We start from the raw sequence: 13,343 nt of genomic DNA on the forward strand, positions 1-13,343 counted from the left end.
GGTGCATTTCAGTGACATTTATTTTCCACAGGCATTATCGTGAAATCAGAGTGAAAAAATATAAAATATTTTCAGTACCAACAATTTACCAAAAGTAAGATAGACTGTATAAAAGTGAGTTACCAATGCCCCTGACCTGAAAAGGCCCACATATATATATAACTCAGTGAGTCATGTCATTATTCACCTTAGATTTGGTCTCTGTATGCAGCACCAGAAAATCAATATCGGTTTTAATCCAGCAGCCACCAGACAATGGTATTGTCCAAAACTGTACCTTATTCCTCATAGAGCTCTGACAAATGTAGTTAGTGCACTATATAGGGAGTCATTTGGGATGCCTTACCATCGCTATATAGGGAATAGAGTGCCATTTGGGATGCCCGTCCCATCTCTCTGACTGAGGATACAGGCCAGCTCACCCCTGACATTACCCCTTGGCATTTTTCATTGGTCTGTTTACTTTGTAATTGTTGTACCCGTGTGGTGTGTGTGGTGCATAGTAGATGTCTGCATCCCAAATGGCACCCATAGGACTTTGGTCAAAAGTAGTGCACTATATAGGGAATAGTGTGCCATTTGGAATGAAGTACATATCTTTTCCTTCTCCCCAAATGGATTCAGGCTTGGGTTGTCACTCATTCGGACTGGGCAGTGTCTGAGTCCAGGAACACATTGAGCCTCAGGCCCACTGGAATGTGGTCGGTGAGGCCAGCAAGCTGGGTCACAAAGGTGAACTCCTCAATTTCCTATAGTAGAGAAAGAATAGGATGCAATAACACCAGAATTAATAATAGACCCACACGCTGTTGTGACGCCTGCAGCCAGCCAGCCAGCCAGCCAGACACACGCTGTTGTGACACCTGCAGCCAGCCAGCCAGCCAGACACACGCTGTTGTGACGCCTGCAGCCAGCCAGCCAGCCAGTCAGTCAGCCAGACACACGCTGTTGTGACGCCTGCAGCCAGCCAGACACACGCTGTTGTGACGCCTGCAGCCAGCCAGACACACACTGTTGTCTTTCCTAGAACACATCCTCGTGGTGTTCCAAGCAATCATTTCAATAACACAGGTGGAGGTCAGGAGTGTAGAGAGGAGAACATGAAGGAAGTGGACTCTTCTATACAGCTGAATGAGATGGCAGGTATCTGATAGCTAGCTCATGTTAGCTAACCTAGCTAGCGAACCAGAGGGGAAAAGTATGGAAACACTTACAGTTCGGCAGTGCTTGGAGATGGAGCTCTCTCTGTAGAGGATGTAGTCGATGCGCCGCCCCACCCAAGGCTGACCCAACTCAGGGTAGACCATGGGACAGCCTTCCAGGGCCACAGGAGAGGAGATGTACTGCTTCCTCAATTCCTCTCTTTCCAGGGTCCTAGAGACAGGGAAGGGATCAGGGGAACGTAGGACATGTCCCAAACGACACCTTATTCCATGTCAAATCAGACTTTATTGGTCGCATACGCGTTTAGCAGATGTTATTACGGGTGTAGCGAAATGCTTGTGTTTCTAGCTCCAACAGTGCAGTAATATCTAACATACACAAAGTAAAGGAATTAAAAATATATATAGTTGGACGAGCAATGTCAGAGCGACAGACTAAGATACAGTAGAATAGAACACAGTATATAAAAAATATGTAAACATTATTAAAGTGACTAGTGGTTTCAATGATTAAAGTGGCCAGTGGTTTCAATGTGTTGTAGTGCACTACGTTGTTTTGACCAGGGCCCATTGACTACATCCAGTGAATGCAGTCTGAGGGATAGAATACCTTTGAAGATGCTCTGGGGTCCTTACATCCTCATGATACAGAGTAGGCTGTTCCAGCAAAGTGCCTGAACGATATAACATGAGAAAAAGTTCTCAATTTCCACAGATGTGCCTTGTTAAAAAAATATGTAAAATAAACTCCTTACAAGACATAAAACAACAGACAATATAGTTAAACATGGACTGGGGCCTGTACAGGAGACAGACTATATAAGAGGTTCAAAACATTATTCATGTCACATCAATGTGCACAAAAGGACATCAAGGAATGTTTGATTGTTCCTAATGACTTGTAGGCCTGTATGTCGGCTATGTATCCCAAATGGCACCCTAATTCTAAAGTAGTACACTACTTACCTACGGGCCCTGGACAAATGTAGTACTGTATAGGGAATAGGATGCCATTTGGGACGCAGAATGAAGACTCACCAATGACCCAGGGCTTCTCCTGGCCCGGCCCGGCCCTGCAGGGGTCTCTGTACTCCTCAAACAGACTGTGCTTCTGTTCTAGACTGTCATCTGACCAAGGACAAACACACAGAAACATGGAACAATGTGGAAACCTGTTGCACGACATCAAGCCCAGATACCCATCTATAGAAGACAAACTGCATGCAGAGCCAGTGTACTCTGTATGTAGACAGAAAGGTATCCAAAAATGACACTCGATTCCCTATATAGTGTACTACATTTGACCAAGGCCCATAGGGCTCTCATCAAACGTAGTGCACTTTAATAGAGAATAGGATTCAATTTGGGACGCAGACGTACCAGGTGAGCAGTTGTCGAAGTTGAAATCCCCAGAAAGCACGTCAAACACGACCACCTCATCAGGCTTGCTATTGGTCACCTGGAACTCCTGGATCCACTTGGTGAGCATGTTGAGCTGCTCACAGCGGATCTCCCCTTCACCTGCTCAGCCAATCACAGGGATCAGTTCTCAACCACTACAATACCAGCAGAGATAGACTGGTGCTGGACAGATAATTACTGCGGCCCAAATCAAAGTGTATTGGTCACGTACAGGGTTAAGCAGATGTTACAGCAGGTGCAGTGAAATGCTTGTGCTACTAGCTTTTAACAGGGCAGTCAAATGTCAAACAAGTACACAAATAACAAAACAAATGGAAGAAAAAAAACAATTAACTGTCAGATTCTGGCTTGAAATGTACTTATTCCTGTCACCATATTAGACCTTATTGATTACTTGGCATGTATAAAAGACCTGTATGTTAGGGGTCAATGAAGGAAGAATAAGAACTTTGTTTATGGAAAGTTACCGAGCGAGACAACAGGAAATACAGAAAGTTTGTCTGTTTAAACATGTTATTGCTGAATCATAATATTTCGAAGGAAGTTGCTGTGGAACTAGGACCAGGAGGGATGTGGAACTCAACACAATAAGGGTGAACAGTTGAAGAGAAAATACATCTCTGGAGACGAGCTAACTACAGTCCTCTCTCACACACTTCCACGCTCTAATGAAGGTTCTAGACTCATGCAGGGCCATGACAACAACAGTAAGAGGAACAGATTTAGTTCCTGCCTAGCAACAGAGACTGATTGTTTTTATCTTAGTCATAAAAGGAGGTGAGTCCTAGTCAGAAGGTATAGATATGTACTTGCAGCGGAGGCACCCAGTGGGTTGAATAAACGTGGCTTGAGCTTTTCTCTAGTCGTCTGTTTGAGATTTTACTCTCTGTTCAGAACCTAAACACAACACTATCATAAAACAAATGCAATCTGTGCATATATACACACATCAAAAATATATACTAAGAGAGATATGTACACAGCAGTAGACACTGTATATTACAGTGAGCTATGTCAGGATTCCAGTATATAAATGTGTGGTGTACATAAGCAGTGTAGATAAAAAAACATGAGCTGGCGCACACCCAGAACAAGAGTGTGGAGGTGCTGACTAACGACGAATAAATTATAAACTATCAAAATAAAGAAAGTCACACACTCCATGTATAATCTCCCAGCAATTTAATGAGTATTTCGGCATCACTGTGCCTTCCTCAGGGTGCATAAACAGTGTAACTACAATGCAATGTACAGTAGTAGGTAAATTACAATGAGCTATGTGAGAGGTTGTGCTGTAAATAGAGAAGAGGAGGCCATTTTGGATTAAGTTTTAAAAAATGAATGAAGATGACTTGCCTTCAGGTGCATGGAGGTGTGTGCAGTTAAAATATCCAACCAGCTTCTTCTCTTTCTGATTCTGGCCAACTAGCACCTGGGAACACCCACAAACCATTACTTCACCTACTGGGTATGAACTGCGTTCTTGTTGATGATGTTATTGTTTAACCCATGGTGAAATGGAGCGGCCGTTATCATTACAATAACTGACAACAGTAACGTCAGCAGGAGCGTTAATGGTAACCAGATGACACCACATTTACATTTGAGTCATTTACCAGACACTCTTCTCCAGAGAGACTTACAGTCAGTGCTTTCAACTAAAGTTAAGAAAAAACAACCACATATCAGTTATTTTGAGCAGAAAAAACCCAAAGTGCAAGCGAGAGGCGAGAAAGACAAGAGCTATAATGACAGTGAGTGGCATAAAATTACTAATTAGAACTGTATTTCTCCTTAATCTAATCAAAATGGCTGCCAATATCAGCCTATTGACTTCATCCTCTCTAGTAGTGTAATAGGATCTCTGTGGTGACTGGTACCTTGGCAGAGAGCAGGCCTTTAGCAGCCAGGGCATCCTCCCCCCGGGCATTAGGGAAGCAGTGGTACTGGGCCTCCAGCACTGGGTAACGGCTGGCCAGGAACAGGCCGCTGTTGAAGAACTTAAAGGAGGAGCAGCTGCCGGGAGGCTGGCAGGCGTACACCCCTACATCATACAGTATGTGGTTGAACAGGGGCCCCAGGGTGTTGGTCAGCTTCACAGCTGCCCTCTTATCAAACACCTCCTCCAGACACAGGATGTCCACGTTGGCCGGGAAGAGAGAAGACACCTCCCAGGGCACGTCGTCTGGTCCAGCCTGACCGCGCTGGGCGACCCCCTGAGTGCGTAGGGCCCGCGGAGGGTTCCTGTGGCCCTTCTGGTCCTGCTGGTTGGAGTTGTGGTTGGTGTTGATGACGGGGGCGGGAGAGTGGGAAGACTCCTCGGTGTCGTCACAGGGCACGTACACCACATATTTTGAGTCACTGGGTTGTGGGGGCGTCGTTGTTGGGACCGCTCCGTCAGCTTGGTCCTCGTCTGAATGGGCCTGGGGTGGTGGCTGGCAGGCTGGGTCTGTAGCGCCGTATGAGGCAGGGCTGGTAGTGGAGGGGCCGGGGAGCAGGCTACTGGAGGGGCTGAGGGTGCCACAGCTACTGGGAGAGTCCACAAAGATGCGGATGTGTGGCCGGTTCACGCCCTGCACGATGCTCCGGCCGATGGCGGTGGCACGGCGCTGCGTGTGCCCCAGGTTGTTGAAGCGCGCAATTCCGTCCGGCAATAGGCACAGGTTGGCAGTAGCAAAACCAAAAGTGGCCTTGTTGGCCCCTGCCTCAAAGCCCAGGTTCCTCTCCCCCTCAGCTGGTGCTGGCCTCGACGGGGGCTCGTGGTGGTAGGAGAAGGGCCTTCGGGCAGCCTGGAGGGGAGCCCAAAGCAGGAACCCCAGGAAGGCCAGGGGAGCCGTGACCAGGAAGAGGGCGAGGAAGAGGATGAAGCCGAAGAACACCTTGAGAGGGTGGAGGTAACACTCCTGCTCGTGTCGCTGGGTGCGTTCCAGGCTGGTGGACATGCACACGGCAATAAGGCGGTCCAGGAACCAGAAGCAGGGCAGGATAAGACCCCAGCTCACTGCATGCAGGCCCTCCACAAAGCTGTTGGGGAATGGAGACTCCCGCAGAGACATGCCTCCCTCCTTCAGTCACCTCTGGACACAAATAGGGAGATCAGGCATCAGGGCTCCCAGCTGCTCACCTGACTGAGACTCTGCAATCTACTGGAAGTAAACGTAGAAGACAACACACAGACAGGACATGTAGAGAGGGTGTCTTCAGACCTTTCCTGGTTCGACTAGTGAGGCAAATCAATAGTGCTTGAAGTTGCCTGGTTGTCAGGGAAACCAGATTCAACCCAATGGGGGCTGGGCGACAGCTGGTGCGTCATAGTGCACGGGATCAATTGGAGTAGAAAGGCAGATTACATTGGCTTACTGGGCTGGGTTGGTGGATAGACAGACATTGTTGGAAAGGAGGGCAAGAGGAGAAGAATATACGGGTATTTCACCCAAACTACTGTTAATCCAGACGTCACCATCTGCACGAATTCACTAATCGCTATAGCGACAGATGTGTAGTGTGTAAAACTAGTGGTCGATGCAACGTTCAAAATAGTCCACACAAAGGCTCCAAAAAGACCCATTTCTGCCGACACTGTCATGTCAACCAACATCGGTCATGAATGAATGTGATATCGATTGTTTCTCAAGTTTTTTGTTGTGTGTGCTTGTTACTTTGAAATGATCGACTCGCCCCAAATGCTGTTCTCTGACGTGGCGTGGTTAGCTAGTTAGCCAGCTAACGTTAACTTGGAGTACTAACGTTACCTGGCTAATTCAAACAGTTTGAAAATGTTCACTAATTTGGGCTAGGTAGCAGGTGCTCTCACATGCACAACGTATCATTCATGAACAAGACAATTTTGTCTTACACATTTACATAGCCACGCGTTCGTGGACTAATGTTAGCTACTAGCTAGCTAAAAATAGGTTTATCTCGTTAGCAAACGTTAACATGAGCTATGCACCTTTATTCTTACCTGTCTGTATAGAAGAGTCCACTTCCTTCATAAAATGTGAATTTATCCGTCTAAATACATGTAAGCGTTTCTACTGCTAAGTTGGCCTTATCATGCTGTGGATATTGTCCATTCAATATTCCTGTATAAAACAGAATAGAAGGATTCCAGTGTAAGACTTGTCCCGCGCGGGGAGCAGCCAACTCCAGTCTAGACAGTTTGCGCGTGCATGCCGCCCCACCGTGTGCGTGCTCGTCTGAAATGGCTATAGGTATATGGGGTTATTAAGCGCGGATTCGCGCTCATAAACCCAGGGTCGTTAAGATATTGAAAGACAACCATTTCAAAGACTTTACTGTGTTACTTCTTCATATTAGAAAATCAGTCAATTGAAGTAAATAAATTAGGCCCTAATGTATGGCTTTCACATGACTGGGCAGGGTGCAGCTATGGGTGGGGCCATGGAGGGTATAGGCCCACCCCCTTGGCAGCCAGGCCCACCCACTGGGCAGGATGCAGCTATGGGTGGGCCATGGAGGGTATAGGCCCACCCCCTTGGCAGCCAGGCCCACCCACTGGGCAGGGTGCAGCTATGGGTGGGCCATGGAGGGTATAGGCCCACCCCCTTGGCAGCCAGGCCCACCCACTGGGCAGGGTGCAGCTATGAGTGGGGCCATGGAGGGTATAGTCCCACCCCCTTGGCAGCCAGGCCCACCCACTGGGCAGGGTGCAGCTATGGGTGGGCCTTGGAGGGTATAGGCCCACCCCCTTGGCAGCCAGGCCCACCCACTGGGCAGGGTGCAGCTATGGGTGGGGCCATGGAGGGTATAGGCCCACCCCCTTGGCAGCCAGGCCCACCCACTGGGCAGGGTGCAGCTATGGGTGGGCCTTGGAGGGTATAGGCCCACCCCCTTGGCAGCCAGGCCCACCCACTGGGCAGGGTGCAGCTATGGGTGGGCCATGGAGGGTATAGGCCCACCCCCTTGGCAGCCAGGCCCACCCACTGGCTGGGCTTTGCTCCCCAATCAGAATTAGTTTTCCCCCACAAAAAGGCTTTATGACAGACATAAATACTCCTCAGCACCCACCACCCAGACGATCCTGCAGGTGAAGTAGCTGGATGTGGATGGGCCGGGGTGGTTACACATAGTCTGTGGTTGTGAGGCGAGTTGGATGTACTGGCAAATTCTGTCAAATGACATTTGAGGCAGCTTATGGCAGAGAAATGAACATTCATGTCTCTGGCAACAGCTCTGGTGGACATTCCTGCAGGTCACCATGTCTCAAAACTGGAGACATCTATATGGCATTGTGTTGTGTGATAAAACTGCTCATTTTAAAGTGGCCTTTTATTGTCCCCAGCACAAGGTGGACCTGTGTAATGATCATGCGGTTTAATCAGCTTCTTGATATGACACACCTGTCAGGTGGCTGGATTATCTTGGTAAAGGATAAATGCTCACTAACAGGGATGTAAACTAAATTTGTGCACAAAATTTGAGAGAAATATGCTTTTTGTGTGTATGAAAAATGTCTGGGATTTTTTATTTCAGCTCATGAACCATGGGACACATATTTGACATGTTGTTAAAGCTTTGTTCAGTGTAAATGAAAATGAGTTGTGTATACATTACTTAAACAGACTGCTTGTTCTTTGTTGAAATCATTTTAAATGGCCCAAAGAGCCCTGGAAGTATTTATTCTGTCCAGGTTTTACCATGTCTGTCATTTAAATATGGAAATATAATGTCAGGTAACTCACAAAGCCAGCCTCAGTGCAACCAACCAACAAACCAAGTGAATGGAAAATAGGAATGAAAAAAAAGGCTAAACTAGGAAATGGTCCAATGCAGGAGATGCAGAGCTGTCCTGTCTGTGGAGGGTGTATGAAGAGATGCAGAGCTGTCCTGTCTGTGGAGGGTGTATGAAGAGAAGCAGAGCTGTCCTGTCTGTGGAGGGTGTATGAAGAGATGCAGAGCTGTCCTGTCTGTGGAGGGTGTATGAAGAGATGCAGAGCTGTCCTGTCTGTGGAGGGTGTGTGGAGTTTGTATGAGAGAGCGCTTGTCTCCAAAGCAATAAAAGCTTAGACACGTTAAGAGTTGGGTTTGAGTCATTTGTTTATAGTGTTTATAGTGTAAAACCTTGACTCTCCACAGACGACTGATCTGCTGTGGAGGGAGGTGGTACCAGTGGCTCTGGTCCTAAGAGTTTATAAAAGACTCAGAATCAGCAAGCTGCACGTAACACCCTGGACCAGAGCTGTTCCCAGCCCGTCTACCAGAGGAAGAGGGGCTTGCCGTCCTGCCTGGCCATGAAAGAGAGGCAACTGAACAGCAGCAGGAGATCCTTCAGCAGTTTGGAGGGAGCTGAGTTGATAACTACTCTCCTGAGGAAGTCCGGGCTGTTGAGATTAGATTGTTGTTTATTGTCCTACAAGTGGAAAATCCTACTACAGCTCACACATTACATACACAAACCACACATTACATACACAAACCACACATTACAAACACAAACCACACATTACAAACACAAACCACACATTATAAACACAAACCACACATTACATACACAAACCACACATTACAAACACAAACCACACATTACAAACACAAACCACACATTACAAACACAAACCACACATTACAAACACAAACCACACATTACAAACACAAACCACACATTACAAACACAAACCACACATTACAAACACAAACCACACATTATAAACACAAACCACACATTACATACACAAACCACACATTACAAACACAAACCACACATTACAAACACAAACCACACATTACAAACACAAACCACACATTATAAACACAAACCACACATTACAAACACAAACCACACATTACAAACACAAACCACACATTATAAACACAAACCACACATTACAAACACAAACCACACATTATAAACACAAACCACACATTACATACACAAACCACACATTACAAACACAAACCACACATTACATACACAAACCACACATTATAAACACAAACCACACATTACAAACACAAACCACACATTACATACACAAACCACACATTATAAACACAAACCACACATTACAAACACAAACCACACATTACAAACACAAACCACACATTATAAACACAAACCACACATTACATACACAAACCACACATTACATAAACCACACATTACATACACAAACCACACATTACATACACAAACCACACATTACAAACACAAACCACACATTACATACACAAACCACACATTATAAACACAAACCACACATTACAAACACAAACGACACATTACAAACACAAACCACACACTATAAACACAAACCACACATAATAAACACAAACCACACATTATAAACACAAACCACACATTACATACACAAACCACACATTACAAACACAAACCACACATTACATACACAAACCACACATTATAAACACAAACCACACATTACAAACACAAACCACACATTATAAACATAAACCACACATTATAAACACAAACCACACATTACATACACAAACCACACATTACAAACACAAACCACACATTATAAACATAAACCACACATTATAAACACAAACCACACATTACATACACAAACCACACATTACATAAACCACACATTACATACACAAACCACACGTTACATACACAAACCACACATTACATAAACCACACATTATAAACACAAACCACACATTATAAACATAAACCACACATTACATACACAAACCACACATTACATACACAAACCACACATTACATACACAAACCACACATTATAAACACAAACCACACATTACATACACAAACCACACGTTACATACACAAACCACACATTACATAAACCACACATTATAAACACAAACCACACATTATAAACATAAACCACACATTACATACACAAACCACACATTACATACACAAACCACACATTACATACACAAACCACACATTACAAACACAAACCACACATTACATACACAAACCACACATTACAAACACAAACCACACATTACATACACAAACCACACATTACAAACACAAACCACACATTACATACACAAACCACACATTATAAACACAAACCACACATTACAAACACAAACCACACATTACATACACAAACCACACATTACAAACACAAACCACACATTACATAAACCACACATTACATACACAAACCACACATTACATACACAAACCACACATTACATACACAAACCACACATTACATACACAAACCACACATTACATACACAAACCACACATTACATACACAAACCACACATTACATAAACCACATTGTAACATGGCAGCAAATAAACAACAGTAAACAGTCCCCCCCCCCCCCCACACCTGCACATATAGAAGGAAGCTTCATAGAATTGTTAATGATTCATGGTGATACCCCCCCCCCCCCGGGGAGGGATGAAGCTCCTCCTGAAGCATGCAGTGCAGCCTTTACAGTAATTGTCTGACACCTCCACCCTGATGGCAGGGAAGCTGAGCTGACATCACAGCCGAGCTGGTACCCTGAAGGGACTACATCATCACCTGTTGTATCCCAGCTCCCGGGCGCTGTATGAGTCAGCCCTCTGCTTCAGGATGCCGTAGGTGTTGATGATGAACTCTGTGAAGGGGGGGTGGAGAGTCATACTATAGCCCAGCTGCTTCAGCTTGGCCATCAGCTCAGTGTAGCGCTGGGACAGCTGGAGCCTGTAGCCCTCGTCCACCTTCCCCGTCAGAGGGTGTGTGGACACCTGAGGAAAAGGGGGAGGGTCAAGCCTTTAGTTTGAGGGAAACACAGATTGTGAGTCTCATATGGAACCCTATTTCCAATAGAGTGCACTACTTTAGACCAGAGCCCATGTAGGGCTCCATTTGGAATAGGGTGCCATTTGGGACAGACACACAGTCAAGAGTAGTGCACTATATAGTTTAGAGGGTTCCATTTGGGACGCAGGTCAGTCTCATGGGAAGGGGGGATTAGCCTGTAGAGTTTCTAATCCAGTTATACAGTACATGTCATTATCCAACTCTCTCTTACACGTTTGTTTAGAACAGATTTGGAATGAACTTCTTAGGAAATGGAAAACCATTTTGACCTGGGAATAAACCGGTTCGGGAGGCTTTGATTTCCATCTGTGTGTGAATGATTGAAATATCTACACGGCACACAACCACACCCTGTTGTTCAACTAGTCTATTATCCCTTAGCTGACAGTAGGAAGGAATAATGTTGTTCAACTTTCTTGTTATTCAAAAACTGGAATGTCTGCCTTTTGTACAAAGGACAACACACACACACACACACACACACACACACACACACACACACACACACACACACACACACACACACACACACACACACACACACACACACACACACACACACACACACACACACACACACACACACACACACACACACACCTGAATGATCTTGTCTCGTATATTGAGCACAGTGAACCCATAGAGTCTGTTCTGGCCCTGGAACACATAGGACAGGATCCTGCGATCCAGCTGGAAGGCTATCTCCCCCAACAACCGCTCTGGATCTGAATCAATAAACAGCATTACAGCACCAATCTCTGAATCTGCATGGATTACTTCAATAGACCTCATTACACCAACATCAACATTCATCCACAGCTAGTTTAACAAAATGTTCCTATTCTAAACAACATCCCAGAAGGCATCCTGTTTCCTATATTGCGCACTATTATTGACCAGAGCCCTATAGGCCCTACTCAAAAGTTATGCACTATATAGGAAATAGGGTGCAATTTGGGACCTATACAATATACAATAGTTTTGAATACATATTTTTCTATTCTCTTCTGCTATTGCAATATTGTCATAATCAGCTCAGTTGATACAAAATGGTGATTCAATTTCTGACTAACATTTTTCTCTTAAGGATCATGTCACAACATTGTAATGAGCAAACGACCATTTCACACACCTTTCACCTTCTGAGACATGACGTAAGAACAGCTTGCAGTCTCTTCATGTTCTCGTGGGTCTGTGCACATGCAGCTCTTAGTGTAGGACTCCAGGTTAACCGGGGAAGACGTTCTGTGAGGATGTCTGGGCGATTGATGCAGCTCATGTTTGAATCTGTCCTCATCCACGATGTCTTGCCACTGAATAGTTGTGTTCCTGCCTGTTGGTAGGAAATTATCATCAGAATCAATTCTAAATGCAAAAAGGGTGACAAATTGAGACAAAAAGAAACCAGGCAAAAATAATCAGCAAATATATGTAGATGCTCTCCTCTTTGACTACATCCTCCCTCTGCTGATCTCACTCAAACCACGGGTTGCTGAGACCTCGCATGCATCAACCAATGGCTGCGTGCGACGTCATCGACTGACAGATTGCTATAACATATGATTTGGTTAGTCGATAGGTAAAATATCCATCCAGGCGTTTTAAGATCTGGCAACGCCTAAACAATGGAACCATGAACGTTCTCAACCTTCAATCTCTTGTCCTTAGATCAACTCATGAACTTAATGTTGTTTTTAAATAGTTGTTGTTTGTTGTTACTTTACATCACTATGATATTTCTTTATGTAATGAATAGAGCTATAAATGTAATAAATTATATAAATGTTAGTCATTTAGTAGATGCTCTTATCCAGAGCGCCTTACAGGGTTAAGTGCCGTTCTCAGGGGCACAGACAGATGTTTCATCTAGTCTGCTCAGGGATTCGAACCAGCATCCTTTCGGTTAGTGGCCCAAAGCTCTTAACCACTAGGCTATCTGCCACCCTTAAGATTATTTGTCCAAT

At 45.0% G+C, this 13,343-nt stretch overlaps 2 protein-coding genes across 4 annotated transcripts; both read right to left on the minus strand.

Annotated features, from left to right (window-relative positions):
* Window positions 1-2: 2 nt before the first annotated feature.
* On the minus strand, window positions 3-6,837 carry smpd5 (sphingomyelin phosphodiesterase 5). 3 transcript variants are annotated; one of them, XM_046338068.1, is made up of 8 exons: window positions 6,550-6,837; window positions 4,466-5,662; window positions 3,942-4,017; window positions 2,544-2,684; window positions 2,202-2,291; window positions 1,774-1,837; window positions 1,215-1,374; window positions 3-749 (listed from the first exon to the last, which is right to left on the minus strand). In XM_046338068.1, the coding sequence occupies exons 2-8, from the start codon at window positions 5,639-5,641 to the stop codon at window positions 639-641; spliced, it is 1,818 nt and encodes a 605-aa protein (XP_046194024.1). In that variant the 5' UTR covers window positions 5,642-5,662; window positions 6,550-6,837; the 3' UTR covers window positions 3-638. The 3 variants fall into 3 exon arrangements, with proteins under 3 accessions (XP_046194024.1, XP_046194023.1, XP_046194022.1); XM_046338067.1 differs by having other exon boundaries at window positions 4,466-5,728; window positions 6,550-6,835; XM_046338066.1 differs by having other exon boundaries at window positions 4,466-5,731; window positions 6,550-6,835.
* A 1,229-nt stretch (window positions 6,838-8,066) lies between these two features.
* LOC124023910 (speriolin-like protein) lies at window positions 8,067-12,853 on the minus strand. The gene is made up of 4 exons (XM_046338074.1): window positions 12,512-12,853; window positions 11,980-12,104; window positions 11,098-11,303; window positions 8,067-8,929 (listed from the first exon to the last, which is right to left on the minus strand). The coding sequence occupies exons 1-4, from the start codon at window positions 12,579-12,581 to the stop codon at window positions 8,803-8,805; spliced, it is 528 nt and encodes a 175-aa protein (XP_046194030.1). The 5' UTR covers window positions 12,582-12,853; the 3' UTR covers window positions 8,067-8,802.
* Between the last annotated feature and the right edge of the window lie 490 nt (window positions 12,854-13,343).

The sequence above is a fragment of the Oncorhynchus gorbuscha genome, unplaced genomic scaffold (genome assembly GCF_021184085.1).
Source record: "Oncorhynchus gorbuscha isolate QuinsamMale2020 ecotype Even-year unplaced genomic scaffold, OgorEven_v1.0 Un_scaffold_1717, whole genome shotgun sequence".
NCBI classification, from domain to species: Eukaryota; Metazoa; Chordata; class Actinopteri; order Salmoniformes; family Salmonidae; genus Oncorhynchus; species Oncorhynchus gorbuscha.

What these genes read in the sequence shown, in the direction of transcription:
- smpd5 (XM_046338068.1), bottom strand. Translation starts at nt 5,641, where the DNA reads ATGTCTCTGCGGGAGTCTCCATTCCCCAACAGCTTTGTGGAGGGCCTG. An exon ending in GGAGAAGCCCTGGGTCATTG is followed by an intron (nt 1,838 to 2,201) that starts GTGAGTCTTCAT and finishes TATATCGTTCAG; the next exon opens with GCACTTTGCTGGAACAGCCT. An exon ending in ACCCCAGAGCATCTTCAAAG is followed by an intron (nt 1,375 to 1,773) that starts GTATTCTATCCC and finishes CCCTGTCTCTAG; the next exon opens with GACCCTGGAAAGAGAGGAAT.
- LOC124023910 (XM_046338074.1), bottom strand. Translation starts at nt 12,581, where the DNA reads ATGTGCACAGACCCACGAGAACATGAAGAGACTGCAAGCTGTTCTTAC. An exon ending in CATGTCTCAGAAGGTGAAAG is followed by an intron (nt 12,105 to 12,511) that starts GTGTGTGAAATG and finishes TTATTGATTCAG; the next exon opens with ATCCAGAGCGGTTGTTGGGG. An exon ending in TACGAGACAAGATCATTCAG is followed by an intron (nt 11,304 to 11,979) that starts GTGTGTGTGTGT and finishes CCTTTTCCTCAG; the next exon opens with GTGTCCACACACCCTCTGAC.